Source organism: Aethalodelphis obliquidens, unplaced genomic scaffold, assembly GCF_003676395.1.
Source record: "Aethalodelphis obliquidens isolate GAN/ISIS:26980383/991018 unplaced genomic scaffold, ASM367639v1 scaffold49, whole genome shotgun sequence".
NCBI classification, from domain to species: domain Eukaryota; kingdom Metazoa; phylum Chordata; class Mammalia; order Artiodactyla; family Delphinidae; genus Aethalodelphis; species Aethalodelphis obliquidens.
In genome coordinates, this window is record NW_020837993.1 from 410,267 (window position 1) to 426,761 (window position 16,495).

Sequence of the window (16,495 nt, forward strand, 5' to 3'; positions counted from 1 at the left end):
CCCCGATCACCTCGGCCGCGTTCATTTCACTTCCTCTCGCGGTCCGGATTGCAGCAAAACCGGGCAGCGCGAGGGCCAAAAAGTGGAAAGGAGAGCGCCTTTCCGCGTCGCGCCGCCAGCTCTCCAAGTCCCCCTCCCCAGTCCAGACCCTCGCAATCCCAACTGCAACTTTTTCCCTTCCGTCTTGCTTTCCTCTTGGCTGCGGCGAGCGGGCGCCGGGCCGCTAGGCTTGGAGCTGGCGGGCGGGCGGGCGGCCGCGTGGCTGCGGGTGGCTGTGCGGGCGAGAGCCGCGAGCCGGCGAGTGGGTGGGTAGGTGGGTGGGTGGGGAAGGAGGAGGGGAGAGGGCGGGCGGGGAGAGAGAGAGGGGTGTGGGGAGGAGTGGGAGAGGGAGGGAGGGGGGAGATTCCGCTCTCTTGCCTCTCCCAGCCGGGGCGGGTGGCGGGGGGAGGAGGCCGCGAGGAGGGAGGGGAGGAGGGTGGGGGAGAGAGGGAGGGAACCGAGGAAGACGCTCGGATAACCCGTGCGTTTCGTAAGGCTCGGAGCACTTGTACATTTCTGCAGGCGCGCAGCGAGCCATTTGCGGCGGCTGCTGCAGCTCCGACCGCATCTTCCTCCTCCTCCGGGCGCCGGGTGTGTGGATGTGTGAGTGTGTGTGAGTGTGTGTATTTTGCAGGTGTGTCCGTTTTAATTCTGCCCAGTAGGTGGGACTTGGTGACTTTAGCACCATATTTTCCTTTTCCTTGTTTTTTTTTTTTTTTTTCCTTTTTCTTTTTTTGCCTCCCCACCGTCTGTTGCAACCCTGCAAAGTCTCGGAGTCGGAGAGCGCGGCTCGCTTCCCGAGCCCCCGGACCCGGCGAGCCGGCGAGCGCAGAGCCGGCCACCATGCCAGGCAGACCGCGCCACTAGGCGCTCCCCGCGGCTCCCACCCAGCGGCGGCGGCGGCGGCGGCCGCGATGGTTTCAGACGCTGAAGGATTTTGCATCTGATCGCACGGCGTTTCAAAGGCAGAGGCCCCCCTCCCCCTTCCCCCCTCCCTCGCCGTCTTTGTTTCCTTCCCCCCCAGCTCTCCCCACTCCCCCCACCCCACCCCCCTCTCCTCTCCTCCTCCTCTTTTTTAGAAGCAGCGATCGGAGATGGATGTCTCTCTTTGCCCAGCCAAGTGTAGTTTCTGGCGGATTTTCTTGCTGGGAAGCGTCTGGCTGGACTATGTGGGTTCCGTGCTGGCTTGCCCTGCAAATTGTGTCTGCAGCAAGACTGAGATCAATTGCCGGCGGCCGGACGATGGGAATCTCTTCCCCCTCCTGGAAGGGCAGGATTCAGGGAACAGCAATGGGAATGCCAGCATCAACATCACGGACATCTCAAGGAATATCACTTCCATGTAAGTCAGGCGGCCGCTCCCCAGCCCGCCTCTCCCCTCGCTCCGCGTCTCCCTCTCGCCTGCCCGCCGACCCGCAGGGCGCGCGTCAGGCTCGCTGGCCCTCCGCCCGCCCCAGCTCGCCGCTGCCCGCCGCCCGCCGCCCGCCGCCCGCCGCCCGCCGCCCGCCGGGCGCGCGTCAGGCTCGCTCTGGCTCGGGAGATGCTCTCGGGCTGCGTATTCCAGGTGACTCCGGCCTTGGCGAGGCGTGATCTGGTGATGCGTGTGTGTGCCTCTCCCGCGAGAGGACCCCAGCCGGCCGGGGCACGCGGGGCCCGGCTCCCGCCCCCGCCCCCAGGTGCTGCGGCTCGTTTCGAGGGTGCGAATCGGGTTCTTTGCCCCCCACTAAATAGCAACAGTTTGGCCACGCTCAAGTGGAATAAAGTAGACGAGGTTCAATTCCCCGGCAGCGGCGCCGGCAGCGACAGTGGTGGCGGCGGCAGCGCTTAACCGGGAGGGAAGGTGACAGTTAGGGACTGCTCGCGATCCAGCCCAGAGGTTTAACTGTTTCCTTTTGGAAACAGCAAAACACGCTGTCAAGTAAACAAGTTGGGAGTTGGCTGCTCGCAGGGAGACTTTGGACATGTCGAGGCCGTCATGGACGCCTACCTCTTCCCTTTCCTTCTCGCCCGCCCTCTCCAACCCCATTTTGGGCATTTCCGAGACACCCCCCACCCCCCCGCCCTTTCCCACCCTCATCTGCATCTGGGCGCCTACAGATCCTGTTCCTGTTTGAGCTCTGATAACTGTTCCAGTAATTCCGAGTCAGGATGATGAAGGGAGGAGGGAAGGCTTGCGTGTTTTGGGGATGGGGCTTCTTATACGATCGTGCAGATCCCTTTATTTGGAAAATTGAACTCTGACTAGCATTTGCTTGGTTCTGTCCTGTCTGAGTGAGACCTGTGGTGGCCTGCTCTTCCCCCTACCCCCCCCCCCCCCCCCTCGTTCTTTTTCTTCGGCAGGGATGTGGGTTAGAAGCATGGGCGGAGAGAGCCTGTCCAGATTATCTTCCACTGACCTCAGCCAGGTGACCCCCATCCCATCCTGCCATCCAGAGAAGGGTGTGGATGGCACTGGGAGTGTCCAGGGGGTAGCTCTCACCTGTCTCCCCTCAAGGTCCCCACCCCTTGGAGACCCCTGAAGTGGGTGGGATGCTGAAAAGGGTTGGCACTGAAGTCCTGGCTGGGGTCTGAGGCAGGCATTTGGGCAGACTCCAGAGGGGCTGGATTCTGCCGTGGGTGCTGCCCTCCCAGGCATCAGCTCTCCCTTCACCTCGGCCCCAGTGCGATGGGGCTGTAAAGCCTGGAGGAATTGCAGTCCTGCTCTCTCCGAAGCCCACCACCCTCTTGGCTTCATGGAGACTCTGCTCGTGTTCTTGCAGCTAACAGTTTGAGGGAAGTGTGCAGCCCAGGAGGTGTCCCTGACTCCTGGCCCAGGAGACAAGCTTGACCCATATCTTGGCTCGACCGTTCACCCCCTCACCACCTTCAGCCCGGCTGGCCTGGGGTGACAAGATAAATAGCCAAGGGTGGGGTGGAGGGGAGGGCAGGGGAAACAGGATGGACCCAGTGCAGCTTCTCCCACCTGCAGGCCACAGCATTCCAGCATCCCCAAGGATGCAGCCAGGAGGGTGGGAGTGAGATTGTCAGGGAACCTCTGCCTTGGACGTGCACTGAGGGGTGGGGGTAGGGGTGTGTGTGGGATGGGAGGGGGGAGCCTAGCAGTGGGTCCAGGAGCTCAGGAGCTGGACCTAGGGATTTTCAGGGGATCGGGTGGGCCAGGGGTTGGAGAGACGGTGCCCCAGGTGCCCAGTGCGGGCCTCTGGGAGCTGGTGAGCCTCAGCCAGCTTGTTCTCTGTTCCAAGGGTGTGTGTCCCTGTAGGAAGCTGGTGGGAGGCGGGGAGAGTCACAATCACGTAGGCTCTTTATGGCCATGCAGAGGTGTCCCCCCTCTGAAAAGAAAGCTAGGGGAAGCAGTCTGATAAAGAAGAGTTGGGTTGAGCTTTCCAGGCAAAGGGCCCAAGGTGGGGCTGCTGGGAAGGTAATGATGGGAGGGGATGGGGTGGCTTCTTGTCCCCTTTGCCACTGAAGGACCCCAGAGGGGCAGCTGGGGCAGGTAATCCGGGAGTAGATTGGGAGTCCCTCTGTGTGTGTCTCCATCCTTGTTTCAGGACTCAGACACTTTGCCAGGAATTCAGGACTCCTTTCCTTGAATCCACCCCAACACCTAAGAGCCAGGGAACTGGATTCCCACCGGAGCTGTGCCGAGTGGCAGGTGGGGGAGGGTCAGAGGTCATGGGTGGGATGACCCTTCCTCATCCCATCTTCTCCCCAGTGCCCTGTTATATCTATGGCTGGTATTGACGGAACTAGGGAAGGGCCTAGCCTTCTGGCCTGGAGGCAGAGCAGAGAAGGAGGGGAGTCCTGCTTGCCCTGGGAAGCAGGTGTCACCATCCCTGTCTTACCTCATGATGGAGGCTCAGGCTACAAAGTAACTTTCCTGGGGGCACATAGCCCCAGCAGTGAGCCAGGCTTAGGCCTTTGTCTGTTGGACCCCAAAACCCAGGTCCCCCACTCTGCAGGGCTACCTATGGACACGGGCTGGAAGGAGGGGCTTGAGGACAGAGAGGAGCCCTCCAGGTAGGGAGGGGGGGCTTCCTTTAGTGGGACCTGGAGGTGAGGCTTCAGTCCAAGCCCGGGCTTTGCTGAAAAGGAATGTGTTCTTTAGATCTGATGCTATCAGAGATTTGGAGATCAAGGGGTCCCCCAGCCTTCCATCAACCTGAAGCTCTTGATGCTGGTATATGTCTGGGGGTGCAGCTTGGGCAGACTCTGGGGGCCGAGGAAGAGGCTGGGGCAGAAGCTGGAGTTCCAGCGGGCCTAGCTAAGGGAACCTGGGGTGGCTGCCACCCAGCCACCCTCCTGTTCTCGGGGCTGTGGACTCCTGAGGTCTCTCCCTCAGGTGCTGAACTGATCATCCCTGAGTTTTCAGAGGGACCAGAGATTCCCTGTGGTCCTTCCTCTCAGGGGTGGCATGTGTGGTGGCTCCTGTGTTCCCATCGGAGGGCGCCTCTGATGGGGTAGGTGGCTGCCCCATCAGTATCAGGAGGAAATCCGCTGCAAGGCCTCAGTGCAGAAGTGTGGGTCTCACCTCCGCCCTCCCAAAGTGCCCTCCCTTTTGGCTTCTTTCTGTTCAAGAGGCCGATCCCTCTGCCGTTGGAGCTCTTGACACACAGTAACCTTACCTAGAAGGGTCCATGTGCGGCCGCACCCAGCCAGGCTCTGACGTCACAAAGGCAGAAGGGTGGTGGCTGGGAGGGGGGGCCCTCTGGCGTCTCTAGGCCAGGCCTGCCTGGGGTTGGGTTGGAGTAGCGCATCCTTGGACTGCTAGAAAGAAAATCCAGGGGGAGAAGATGGCATCGCTGGGCTGGGTGTTCCTGGGCTTGTGAAGACAGTGGGCTCTTGGCTGGGACCCTGAGCTGCCACCTGGGTCTCCACACGAGCCACCACAGGGTCCCTGGTGTTTACAGCACTCTGGTCCCTTGATTTCCCCTGTCTTCCCTGCAGGCCCTCCCCTGGCTGGGTGAGGGATCATTTGGGGCTTTGGCTGCTGTACTGACTTCCTGATTCTTAGCCTTTCTAAGGGTCAAGGGGAGAGCCAGCCTTGACAATTACCAGTGAGAGCTGGGCTGCAGTCAGGGGTGTGAACCATGCCCCAAGAACATCATAGGGTTCAATCAGGAGCCCCCCACATTGGGGCTAGGCCTGAGGGAGGGAGGTAGAGATGTGAGGGGCCTTTGAGGTGAGATTTAGAAGGGGAAGTGGTTATAGCCCTGGGGAAAGAGGTACTTCCAGGATAAAAGCTGGGGACCCTGGACTGAAGAGGCCCTGAGATTTTGTATGGAGGCCAGGCTGTTGGTGGGTGGAATCCAGGCCTTCCCTGGAGGACCCTCCCTGGAGCCAGAATCCTCAGCCCAGGTCAGTCTTCCGAGGCACAGCCCGAAGCCCCGGGCATCAGCTCTGCAGCTCCAGGGGACCTGAGCACATGATGGGTTTGGGTAAAACCAGCCCAGCCCGGCCCTAGCTCTGAGAGTTCTTGGCCTGGCTACCGAGGGCTGAGCATGCAGCCTGGGAGTCAGCCCAGCATCCTGCAAGAGGCTGACCACTCTCCTGCGGAGCGGAAGTGGAAAGAATGGCTGTGAAGAGGAACGGGCCTGACATCCGCTCCCCTGGGCAGCTCTCCATCCTTGCCGTACCTGTCCCTGGTGACTGACTCCTTCTCTCTGACTGTAGGGGTGGACAAAGGCCTCCCTTGGGCTGGCCTTTGCCAGTATTGTGGCATCTCTGCTGCTGCCTGGGCTGGGGTCCCCATGTAGAGGGCTGCGTTCAGTGGACTGTACTGGGATCACAGACACCATCTCCAGCCTCCCTTTGGGGCCTCCAGTTGGCCATTGGCAGGGTAGGATTAGAGAAAGGGATGAGACACATGAGTCCCATACCTGGATTTACCCTTTATCCTCTGTCAGCCACGGTAGAAGACTGTAGTCTTTCTGAGCCTGGAAATTCAACTGTGAATTGAGGCCATGGAGCAGTGTCCTTTCCAGCTGAGACATATGCCATCCCGGGGCCCAGGGAACATCCCCAAGGATGTTCTGCTAGGCCACTTCTAAGGGCACCATCCCTGGGCTTGGTGCTGACCCTTGTGATGCCACCCAGAGGAAGACAGCAGGTGCTCCCTCACTGGCCATTTTCCCTTCGTTCCTTCCCCTTCCACCTCTAAAGTACTCTGGGCCACCCAGTTTGGAGTCCACTGTCCAAACCAAGTGCCACCCCTAGCAAGAATGCGCCGAGGCCCGCAGCCTCCCGTTAGAGGCTGGACACCCAGCTTCGTGGCCCGCCCCCATGCCCCCCGTGTACCGTGAGCTCAAGGCAGGGAGATGTCCTTCTGCAGAGTTTCAGCTCATTGCCAGAGCAGGGGCCTCTGCTGGGTGTGAGAAGAAAACGTTAGAGCTTCCATTTCAAGTTATTCTCGTTGAGAAGAGGGAATATTTAATGTTTAATATATGAATCGAAGAAGTATAAGCATATAATTTAATAACTAGGAGTGTTTGGGGGTTACGAGATGAATTTTTATTGCTAAAGCATGCATAATCAAAAAAGCTTGGTGCCCAACGTTGTCGTGGCTGGAAGGGCCTGGGCTTGAGAGGGAGCCGGGTTGACAGTAGGAGGGGTGGTCCTGAAGCCCCTGGCTCTCCTTCTTGGCTCTGTTCCCAGGAGGGGTTGATGAATTGGGAGTAGGGGCAGGGGCATGTGAGGAGGGAGCAGGCTGGGTGGCAGAGGGGATCAGGATTCCTAAGCACCCCTAGTCCCAGGGCCGGGCCAGTTCTCAAAAGACGGTCCCTAGTAGCCCTCTGGGTCCTGCCCTTTGTCCCTTGTAGCACATCCTTCACCTCCATGAATCCCTCCCCCCCCAAATTCATTTCTTCCTGCTCTCCAGTTTACAGTTACTGTGTTTATTATTTTTTTAATTAATTGATTAATTAATTTTTGGCTGTGTTGGATTTTCATTGCTGTGCGCAGGCTTTCTCTAGTTGCAGCGATCGGGGGCTACTCTTTGTTGCGGTGCACGGGTTTCTCATTGTGGTGGCTTCTCTTTGTTGCGGAGCACGGGCTCTAGGCACACGGGCTCAGTAGTTGTGACTCGCAGGCTCTAGAGCGCAGGCTCAGTAGTTGTGTCACACAGGCTTAGTTGCTCCACGGCATGTGGGATCTTCCTGGACCAGGGCTCGAACCGGTGACCCCTGCATTGGCAGGCGGATTCTTAACCACTGCACCACCAGGGAAGTCCCTGTTGTGTTTTTTTTTTGCCACAGCTACTTGAAGTACCTAAGCAGGGATTATTAGCCCCATTGTCCTGATTAACAAAACAAACAAAATAAAGAACAGAAATTGAATCCCAGTGGTTGAGTGTCTCACAAAAGGAAACATCCAGAAGGGTCTTGAGGCTCCTCCTCTGATGCTCCCTTCGTGGCTGCTCTGGTGTCCTGGACTCCATTCTCTCCCCGGCAGTAACCCTGTAGCTGGATACCCTCTGGCTGTTGGGAACGGAGAAGCAGACTATCTTCATCCAGAAAGTTCCTTCTCTCCCAAGGGGCAGCGCTATGGGAGCGGCCCATCCATGAGGGCCTTGTGGAGGGCAGCTGAGTGGCCTGGTGGTTGGGTCTAAGCGTGGCCTGAGTGGAGGCTGGACTCGGTCCCCCAGATCTATCGATGAGCAACTGAGCCCTCAGCTCAAGTCGTCTGTCATCCCCTGAGCCTTGCTGGCCTCCACTTTGGGAAACCTAAATACTCCTGGGGGCTGGGCATGCTGGCAGGTCCTCTTCGATGGACTGGATGTCAGACCATCAGGAATGAAGACTCCAGATTCTCAGTGCCCAGTGGAACTCCCATGAGGATCCTCAGATTTCTGCCTACTACCTCCGAGGGCAGGGCTCCCCGGAATTCAGAGTTGGAAGGGACCCCTGCAGTCAGCTCCTCCCTCACCTTACCTGCGAGGGTCCTAGGAGAGGCGCAGAGAGAGGCGGGGACTTAGGGGTCCTCGGGCTGCTGGAGGACGTCCCTGCCCAGATGGCAGCACCGCCTTCTCCTACTCAGCTCTGGCACCCTTTCTGGGCACTCTGTCAAAGCCAGAGCCTCGCCCACGACTGTGTCTCCCTCTGGGGCAGTGATTCCAAATCTGGGGTCCCCAGAGGCAGCAACTATGCAAGGCTGGCAGCCCCAGGGCTCTTCGCAGCCTGCATCCCATGCCAATTAAAACTGCTCTTGGCGAGGGCTCTGCTGAGCTCTATTTACACACAGGGCTCAGGGATCTGTGGGTGCAGCCAGTTTGGAGCCTGTCCTTTCTAACTTCACTTCTGCCCCTGTTCCCCCATCTGGCTTGTCCCATCGTAAGTATCCCCCGTCTGGGTGGTGGAAGATTCAGGATTCTGTCCCCAGACAGAATCATCCAGCAGGGAGAGAAACCTGTCCCCAGCAGCTCCTCCAGACCTGGCCTTTTCCTAGCTTTGGACAAACCCCTTCCCTCCTCTGGACCTCAGCTGCCTTCTCTGTGAGATGAGGATAATAATAACAACTACCTTTTAGCAGCACTCTGAGGGTCAGTGGCCTGTGTCATGCCGGGTAAAGAGAAAGCTGTCGATACATGATAACTCATGGCAGCTAGCGTTTACTGAGCACTTACTATGTTCCAGACACTGTTCCAAGCAATTTGGAGGTAATATAACCCATTACGGCCTCACACCAACCCTAGGAGATAAGTACTATTATTCGTCCCATTTTACAGATGGGGAAAATGAGTCCAGAGATGGAATGTGACTTGCTTCATTTCATGAAGCCAATCAGAGGAGTCTGACATTTAATGTTAAGCTCCATTGCCTATACTCTTTTGCTATATTCTTATACATGTGGATATATACTGCTATACATACACATTCACGAATCTATGACCATCAAGATAAATTAATAATAAAATAAGAGGGTAGACATGAAGGTCTAGGAGGATCCCTTATTTTATAACATTCCAGTTCCCTAGCTAAGAATTCCCCTGGCTGGGGTTGGAGAGGAAGGCAGATGAGACAGTGGTGGGTCTGGTGTTGGCCAAGCAGCCCTGGCCAGCACTGTCAAAGCCAGGTGCTAATGATGGGGAGGCTTGGGGAGGCCTCCCATGAGGCTCGTCCCAACCAAGCCCTCTCCCCAGGCCTCGTTGACCACCCCATAGCATCCTGGTTTCTGAGGTCAGGTCAGCTCCCCCAGGAGACCAGGTGCCAGCTGAGGCTGACGAGTATTCAGGAAGCTGGTGGCTGGGCCCCAGCCAGCTCCACTCTGGGCTGAGACACGGTCAGCAGGACTGTGTCCCCAATTGCCCATGGCCAGAGAGAGCCTGGATGGGAGAATAGAGGGCAGGTTGGCTTCTCCCAGCTCGAGTTTTGGAGTTCCAAGGCTGCCACTGGATGTAGAGCAGAAGGGGGATGTCTGATGTGTCCATCTAGAGCTGGAAGCGGATATTTAGAGCGTCTTTCCTGGAGGGTGAATTCTGGTTCTTCCTGGCCCTTCTCTTCCCTCCTCCTCAAATGAGCAGCCTTTACTCCTCTCTACCCGTCCTCTTTGCTCCATCTCTCTTCCCCCCTTGCTCAGGGAAGCTCCATCTGTCTCTCCATAGGGATGAGCATGGGGGATGGCTACAGCTGTCCCTGCAGAGAGAGCTGGGGTACCCAGCAAAGTGCTACGATTGCAGGGCAGGAATTTGTGGAAACACCCCATTTTGCTGCTTCTTGGCTGGAAGAGTTCACCACATCCTAGAGCCTCTCTGGCCTTGGTTTCCCCTTCTGGGATTTGGGGTCACCTCTGGGAATTGGAGTTTATCTCCCTCTCAGGGTCACTGTCAGATCAGGGTGATCACATACTCGATGGGCTCCTCAAGCGGTAGGGCACCATGTTGCTTATTTACATTTCTAGACGTCTGAGAGTGTTTTTGAGTTAGGAAAAAGATCAAGACTTTGAACCATAAATCATCTGACCTGGAAAGGGGCTCAGAAATAATTGGGGCCAAACCCAGTTTTACAGAGAAGGAACCCAAGGCTCCAGAGAGGTGAATGAACTTGACTCAATCACCCAGCGAGTTCCTGGCGCAGTGGGACCAGAACGCCTCGGAGGCCACCTCCCCAGCTGGTGTGGCTCTCATCCTCCCGCCCTCTGCAAGCCTCTGCTCTGGGGCTGAGGGATCTGGGCTCTTCCAGAGGCAGGGAAAGGAGCCCTTAGCCTCCTGCAAACAGAGAAGGAGCAATCTTAGATGCGCAGTCCTAATCTGGGCTGCTTCCCGCGGTAAAGTGGGCCGTGTGCGCGCATCTGGAGGCGTCTTTGCGCACCCACAATTGCATCGCTTCTGTGTTCCACGCACATCACGACTGAGGTCTCCCGTAAACAAGCCCTGAAGCCTTTGGCTTCCTGCCTACAAAGATCGTCTGCGTCTAGACTCCTCGTGGCCACCAGAGGGCAGTGCTGCGCACGAGACCGACCAAGGCTGGTGGTGGCTGCCTTTCCTGCGAGCTGGGGATGCGGCTCCAGTGTGGTGAGATGTGCACCGGCTGACCTGGCTTTCAGAGCCTTTTTTGAGCCAGGGCTGAGCAGGGAGGTCAGCTCTTCCCTAGGCTGGGCCTCTCGCAGCCCTCATCATGGGGTCCTGCCTCCATCATGTCTGCAGCCCAGACATGTGAGTCTCCTGCACCTGAGCTTCCCAGGAGGCGGCTGGGAGAGTGCCCTGGGTGACCAGAAGTGGGCTGGAGTGCTCTCCTTCCCACCAAGTTTGTCTCAGCAGCAGCAGGGGGGGTCAGTGCATCTGCACGAGGGTCATGGAGATGAATGAACGGGACATCGTTCCTGCGCAGGAAGATAAGTCTTGATGGGGACACAGAGAAGTTGACAGACGGCTACACTGCAGAGTTAGTGTCATGGGAGCTTTATGAACTCCCTCAGGCCATTTCATATGGCGGTCCAAGTGTGGAGGCATCTCTCCCCTGTCTCTCCCCGCTGCCCCCGACCCCAGCCATGCCAAGCTTGGTAATTACTTAGACACCAAGTAGCTGCTCAGGAAGCAGGGGGTCCTGATATTTACCAGACATGAGAGCTTGGTGCTGTCTCTCAACCTCTCTAGACCACCTCTGTTCTCAGAGACACCCATCTAAATTGATGGGTATCAAAGTGCCGTGCAAACCAGGGTCCTGGGCCCTGCCTGGACTGGCTAGTTTTGACTGTTTCCTTTCTGTGCGTGCTTTGAGCTCTTCTCTGGCTGTTCCAAGCTGTCTCGTATTTGAGCAGGTGCTGTCTTGTTCTTTGCACTAGTTGGTTCATGAAGGAGCCTTGTCCCACTAATACAGCTATTCGTTTTGGAGACGGGATCTCCCTCTTTTTTTAGTGGGTCCTGAGCTCTCAGATCTGGGGCCTGCAGCTCTGCCCTGAGGGCCATCCCATAGCTGCTGGACCCAGGGCTGCAGGTGGGACCCTCTCTGTTGTGGTTAGTCTTTTCCCACCTACTTATTTCTGATACTTTTTTGAGGCTGATCCCTGAAGAACAGGGATGAACATAACATTTATGGCCGTCCTACTAGGCTGGAGATCATTTGCGTAGACAACCTTGCTAATGGATGGCACCTGCTAAATGAAGCTTGCGTTCACAACTCTGCCTCTTCCCAGCTGTGTGACCCTGGGCTGGATACTTTTTTGATTTCCATTTCCTCATCAGAAATAATACTGATAATACCGGGTTATTTTAAGATTTTGATGAGAACGTGCACTCCAGTCTGTGTGTGTAAAAGTCTTAATGCTTGTCTCTCCCTCTCGTTTTCTTCCTCTTCTCATCACCACTCTTCAGAACATCATTCCCACAGGTGTGGTTACTTTTTATGACCCTCATCTGTTCTTCCCGAGTCCAGCCTCTCCTACTTCCAGCTCATCCTCCACATCTTGACTGATTAATCTTTTAAACCAAGGGCTTCCATTAGAACTATTCCTGGGCCCCAAGACTTTCAATGGTTCTTTTGCCTCAAAGGCAACCCAGTGTCATAGGAAGAATAGTGGCTTCTTTGGCCAGATAACCTTCAGTTTAAATCCTGGCTCTGCCCCTGTGTGAGCTTAGGCAAGTTACTTAACCTCTCTGAGCTTCTGTCTCTTCATCTGAAAAACTGGGCTAACTAGATCCATCTTCCTAGAGTAGTTGTGAGGATTAGATGAGATTATAGTAAGTGCCTGGCATATGATGGGTGCACAGAGGCCAAACTGGCAAATGGTACAATAGGAGTCTCTCAGAGGTGAAGGGCAGGGGGCGTTTCTGGGTCCTTGAAGAGTGGGATGAGAGGGGAGCTAGGACCTCCCCTAGGGCCAGAGCTCAGGGAGGCAACAGAAGGACTAACATGGCGTGTATTTGGAAAAGGTGACAAAGTGGCTGAGGCACATGTCTGCCCAAGAACAGGGAGATTGTAATGGTTGCTACTGATAGCCTCAGCTGGGAAACCAAGTGGCAGTGTCCAGGCAGAGCCTTCCTGCTGCCCGCCTCCCCCACTCCCCAGCCTTGGGAGTTGGGATGCCAGGAACCTGCATGCAGGGTGACTCAGGAGCACAGCCCCTTGCAGGTGTTGCTCCTTTTGGTTTTACTGCTGTTCTTGCTCTATGTAGCTTCCCACTCACTGGATGATTCTTTTCCGGCTATTGTAATTGACTAGGCCTGTCAGCTACAGATGGGGCTCCAGGACCAGCCCTGGGAGAAAGAATGGATGAGACCACTGGGAAGGGGGTGACTGCTCAGTCCCTCCAATCCACCCTGAAGAGCCTCCCGTGCGCATTCATTCCAGTTCTATGATCAGCCACAAGAGGGCACTAGACCATGATTTCTGCAGGAAGGGAGGTGCTATTTATCCTGCCCTATTATGATTGTGCCTTTGAACAAAGCTGCACGTGGTTTTCTCCCAGCACCTCCGAGGGTCATGGCAAACCAACTTGATTTAACCAGAACCCATAGCACAGAGTCTGATAACTCAAGGGAGGCTAAAGTATGTTGTGAAAAGGTCATGGAATTTGACGTCAAACTCGGGTTCCAATTCTTGCCCTCCTCCTTGCTTGTTTTTTTTGAACTTTGAGTAAATTGCTTAATTTCTCAGGGTCTCATTTTCTTCACCTGCAAAGTCAGGTGTTGTTGGGAGGTGTTGCTGTGATGATTAGTTTATATGATGTGTGGAAAGTGTCTGGAACATGATGGATGGATACTCCATGATGGACTATCTGTCTCTTTCTGGAGGAAGGATGGAATTAGGAGACAGTGCAGGGGGTATGTATGGGATCCTGTTGGCCTGGTAGGATCATTTTACTTCCCAAGGAGCCCGCTATGGTTCTAGTTCATTGGGGACAGCAGTGACACCAAGTGGCCAGAATGGAGAACAGCAGTGTATTCTGATCTGGTGGGGTGGCCATGGTGGGCATTGCTGAGGCATATGAGACTGACTCGGCGTCAGGCTTCAGAGGATCCATCAGATGAATTTCTCTCCCCTTCAAGTGTGAGCAGATAGAGATGATTCTCTGAGGACACAAGTGTGATGATGGCCATTGGGAGTGTTTGTTGCTGGGCCAATGGCATGAGGCCACAGCTGCAGAACACACCTGTGCACCTGACTGACTTCATTGTAGCCAACCAATCCTGGCATCTAACAGCCAGACCCTTTCTGGTATTTTCCTTGGGTATTACTCTTCTTGAGATTCTTTAATCCCCAGCCTATCTGGTTGGCCTCAGCCATGAGACTCAAGATCTCTGAGGCTCAGTGTGTTTATCTGGAAAACGGCGAGAGGAGGGTAGGGCTGGTTGACATGGAGGGCTCTTCCAGCGTAAATTTGAGTGTCAGACGTCATTTCATATCCTTTACTCAGTGTGTGTGTGTGTGTGTGTGTGTGTGTGTTTGGGGGTGTGGGATCACATAGGAAGGAATTACTTTAGGCTCTACTGGTGCAGAAACTCCAGCCCAGAGAAGGGAGGGGCCTTCCCCCAGCAGAGGCGTGGCTCTGGGGCTGGAATTGGGGTGCCTCTGGCTCCTTATCTTCTGTAGCTTCTTTATGATCCACCTGAGATCCAGGAGGGGGCCTTGGCAGATGTGCCAGGCTCAGGAAGTTATTTAATATCAGCTTTGCTCCAGATTGCGTTTCTGACTTCTTGCCACCTCTTAAGTGGCAGTCATTTTAACAAGTGTGGCTATAAGACACCAAGTGGGAAATAACATGATAGATGGGGAGGGGGGAGGGGCGTGGAGGAGCGGTGTAGTTCTGTACCCTTGGCAGAAACCTTGTCTTTGAGGCCCTTGGAGGAGCTAGGGCCCCTCGAAGCCCCTGGCAGTGAAGGGGAGGGCGTGGAGAGAAGTGCCTGGCTCCTAGGGCATGTGGCCTGTGGCTGAAGTGTTCCCTCCTCCGTGGGAGGGCCCTGTGTCTTCTGGGAGCCCCCGGCTTCTGTCCCTGAGGCAGGAGTTGAAGGGGAGGCCTTGTATTCCATTTGTTTTCAAAGGATTGTCTTCCAAGTGCGTAACAGACTGCTAATGGGGGCCTGAAGCTGGCGGTGTGTTCCTCCCACCGTGGATGCTGAGCTGCATCTGGCCGCCTGCCTCACTGCCTGTCCAGGCCTGTCCCAGCATCTGGACTATTGGGGAAGGATGGCCAGGGGCGCTAGCTGGGCTGGCCGGGTCCTTCTCTCTGCAGCACAGGGAGAGGAGGGGCTCAACCCTCTTCTGTCCCAGCTCTTGGCTCCAGCCATGTGCTAGGGATGGTGCTAAGCCTTGGGACACGATGCTGCAAAAATAAAAGGCCATAGTCCCTCCCTCCTTCTTGGAGTTTAGAGTCGAGTCGGGGTGGCCAGTATTATTAGCCAAGACATCTACAGCTGGAAGAGCTGTCTCAAGAGAAGCAGGGGCAGAATTTTAGAAAATGTTATCTAATGGGAAATTGAAAGAAAAATGTATAGATATGAAAATAGGGCTTCCCTGAGGAGGAGAGGGTGCAGTTTTTTCTAAATGGAGATTTAAAAATTCTAGATTTACCTGCTTTTGAGTTCATCTGATTGGAAATAGTAGAGCTGGTTGTCAGGGTGTAGTCCTGGCCGGCCTTGACCTTGACTCACCGTCCTGCTGCTGGTCCACAGAGGCCCCATGGTACTTTAGCAGATGCAGCATATCGAAGGCAAGAGAGGACAATTGTGTTTCGTCTCTTGTCACTTTCCAATTGTAAGAGACAAAGATTTGGGGGCTGGTGCTTATGGGGAAGGTGACCCCGGGCAGCCCGGAGGAGGGGGCAGTGAGACGGGAAGGGAGAAACCCAAGGAACAGCGGGTTCCAGGTTCCAGAAAATGTCACCGAGTCTCTTCAAGGCACTCGCTCATTTCCCTATTTCTGCATTTATTCAGCATGTTTATTTGAGAGCCTCTGTTGGGCCGGCCCCTTTGGTGAGAGCTGGGAAAACATCAACCAGCCGGACAGATGGATCTGTGTTCTGCCCATAGTTACAGGACGTGTAAGGTCAAGCCCCTCTCTTTTGCCACCTGGAATCTACCTCCAGGCTGTGCGGGAGGTGGGCTGGGGTGCCGAAGGTGCAGCCAGATTCCCTGAGTCCCCCGGGCCAAGTTCCTGGGACAAAGTTCCGTCAGAGGGTGACTTGGCGGGGGGCGGGGGGACGGCGGTCAGCCTTCCTCCGCCATGTGATGGGGGGGGTGAGCACCCGGGTGGGCAAGTGAAGACTGGCTGCACGTGCTGGTCCAGGGCTGGGCCTGGCTTCCCTCTCCCAGCAGCCAGCAGACCCTCTGTCTAGCCCGCTGGGGGCCTGCCCCTGCCCTGGCTGCGACCAAGACAGGCCTACCCTCCCTCTTTGCAGTTCAGAGCAGCGCCCTGGGACCTGGGGCAGCCATGGTGGAGGAGGAGCAACCTTATCCATCCCTGACCCTCGTGCAGGCGTCATTATCCAGGGTCACGTCCTGTCTCCATGGAAATGACTGGTCACTCTTCCCTGCTTCCCACCCCGCTGCCCCCGGTCCTGGGCCGCAAGCTGTGTCCCCACCCAGGTGACTTGCCTGTTACCTGGACTCTGATCAGGCACCTGGCCTTGAGGCTCCACCCTGTTACCTTCCCAGGTAGCAGTCCTCACCTGCCCGGGTGGGTCGCTGGCCAGAGAGGGTGGCTCAGCCAGCATCTTAGCCCAGGGGAGGCTCCCTGGAGCTGCACCCACACGCCCTGGGTGGCATCAGGCTCCTGGATGTTTTTGTTTTCTCTCTGTGTCCTGTGTCAGAGGCAGGGACTGTGTTTTATCCTGTAGCCAGCACTTCACAGGGACTCCATAGAGACCTGCTGAATAGGAGGGGCTGATTTCTACCAGCATATCTCGCACACCTACCGCAGAACCCAGCTTGGGGACAGTGCGTGCACCTGCCCGGAGTGCCGGGCACCTTGTTCTCATGGCTCCCACGCCTCTGTGGGCCTTGGCTTTGCCTTCAGTGGAGCAGCTGCTG

General features: G+C 56.1%; 1 protein-coding gene across 7 annotated transcripts in view; it reads left to right on the forward strand.

Moving 5' to 3' along the window:
- Window positions 1-549: 549 nt before the first annotated feature.
- NTRK3 (neurotrophic receptor tyrosine kinase 3) overlaps window positions 550-16,495 on the forward strand; it is a 371,729-nt gene continuing 355,783 nt past the window's right edge. For 6 of the 7 annotated variants that reach the window (XM_027083119.1, XM_027083120.1, XM_027083121.1 and 3 more), the window contains exon 1: window positions 602-1,381. In XM_027083119.1, coding sequence (XP_026938920.1) covers window positions 1,134-1,381 — 248 coding nt within the window. In that variant the 5' untranslated portion in view covers window positions 602-1,133. Of the gene's footprint in view, window positions 1,382-16,495 lie in introns of all 7 variants that reach the window. The other variant, XM_027083122.1, reaches the window with a different exon arrangement.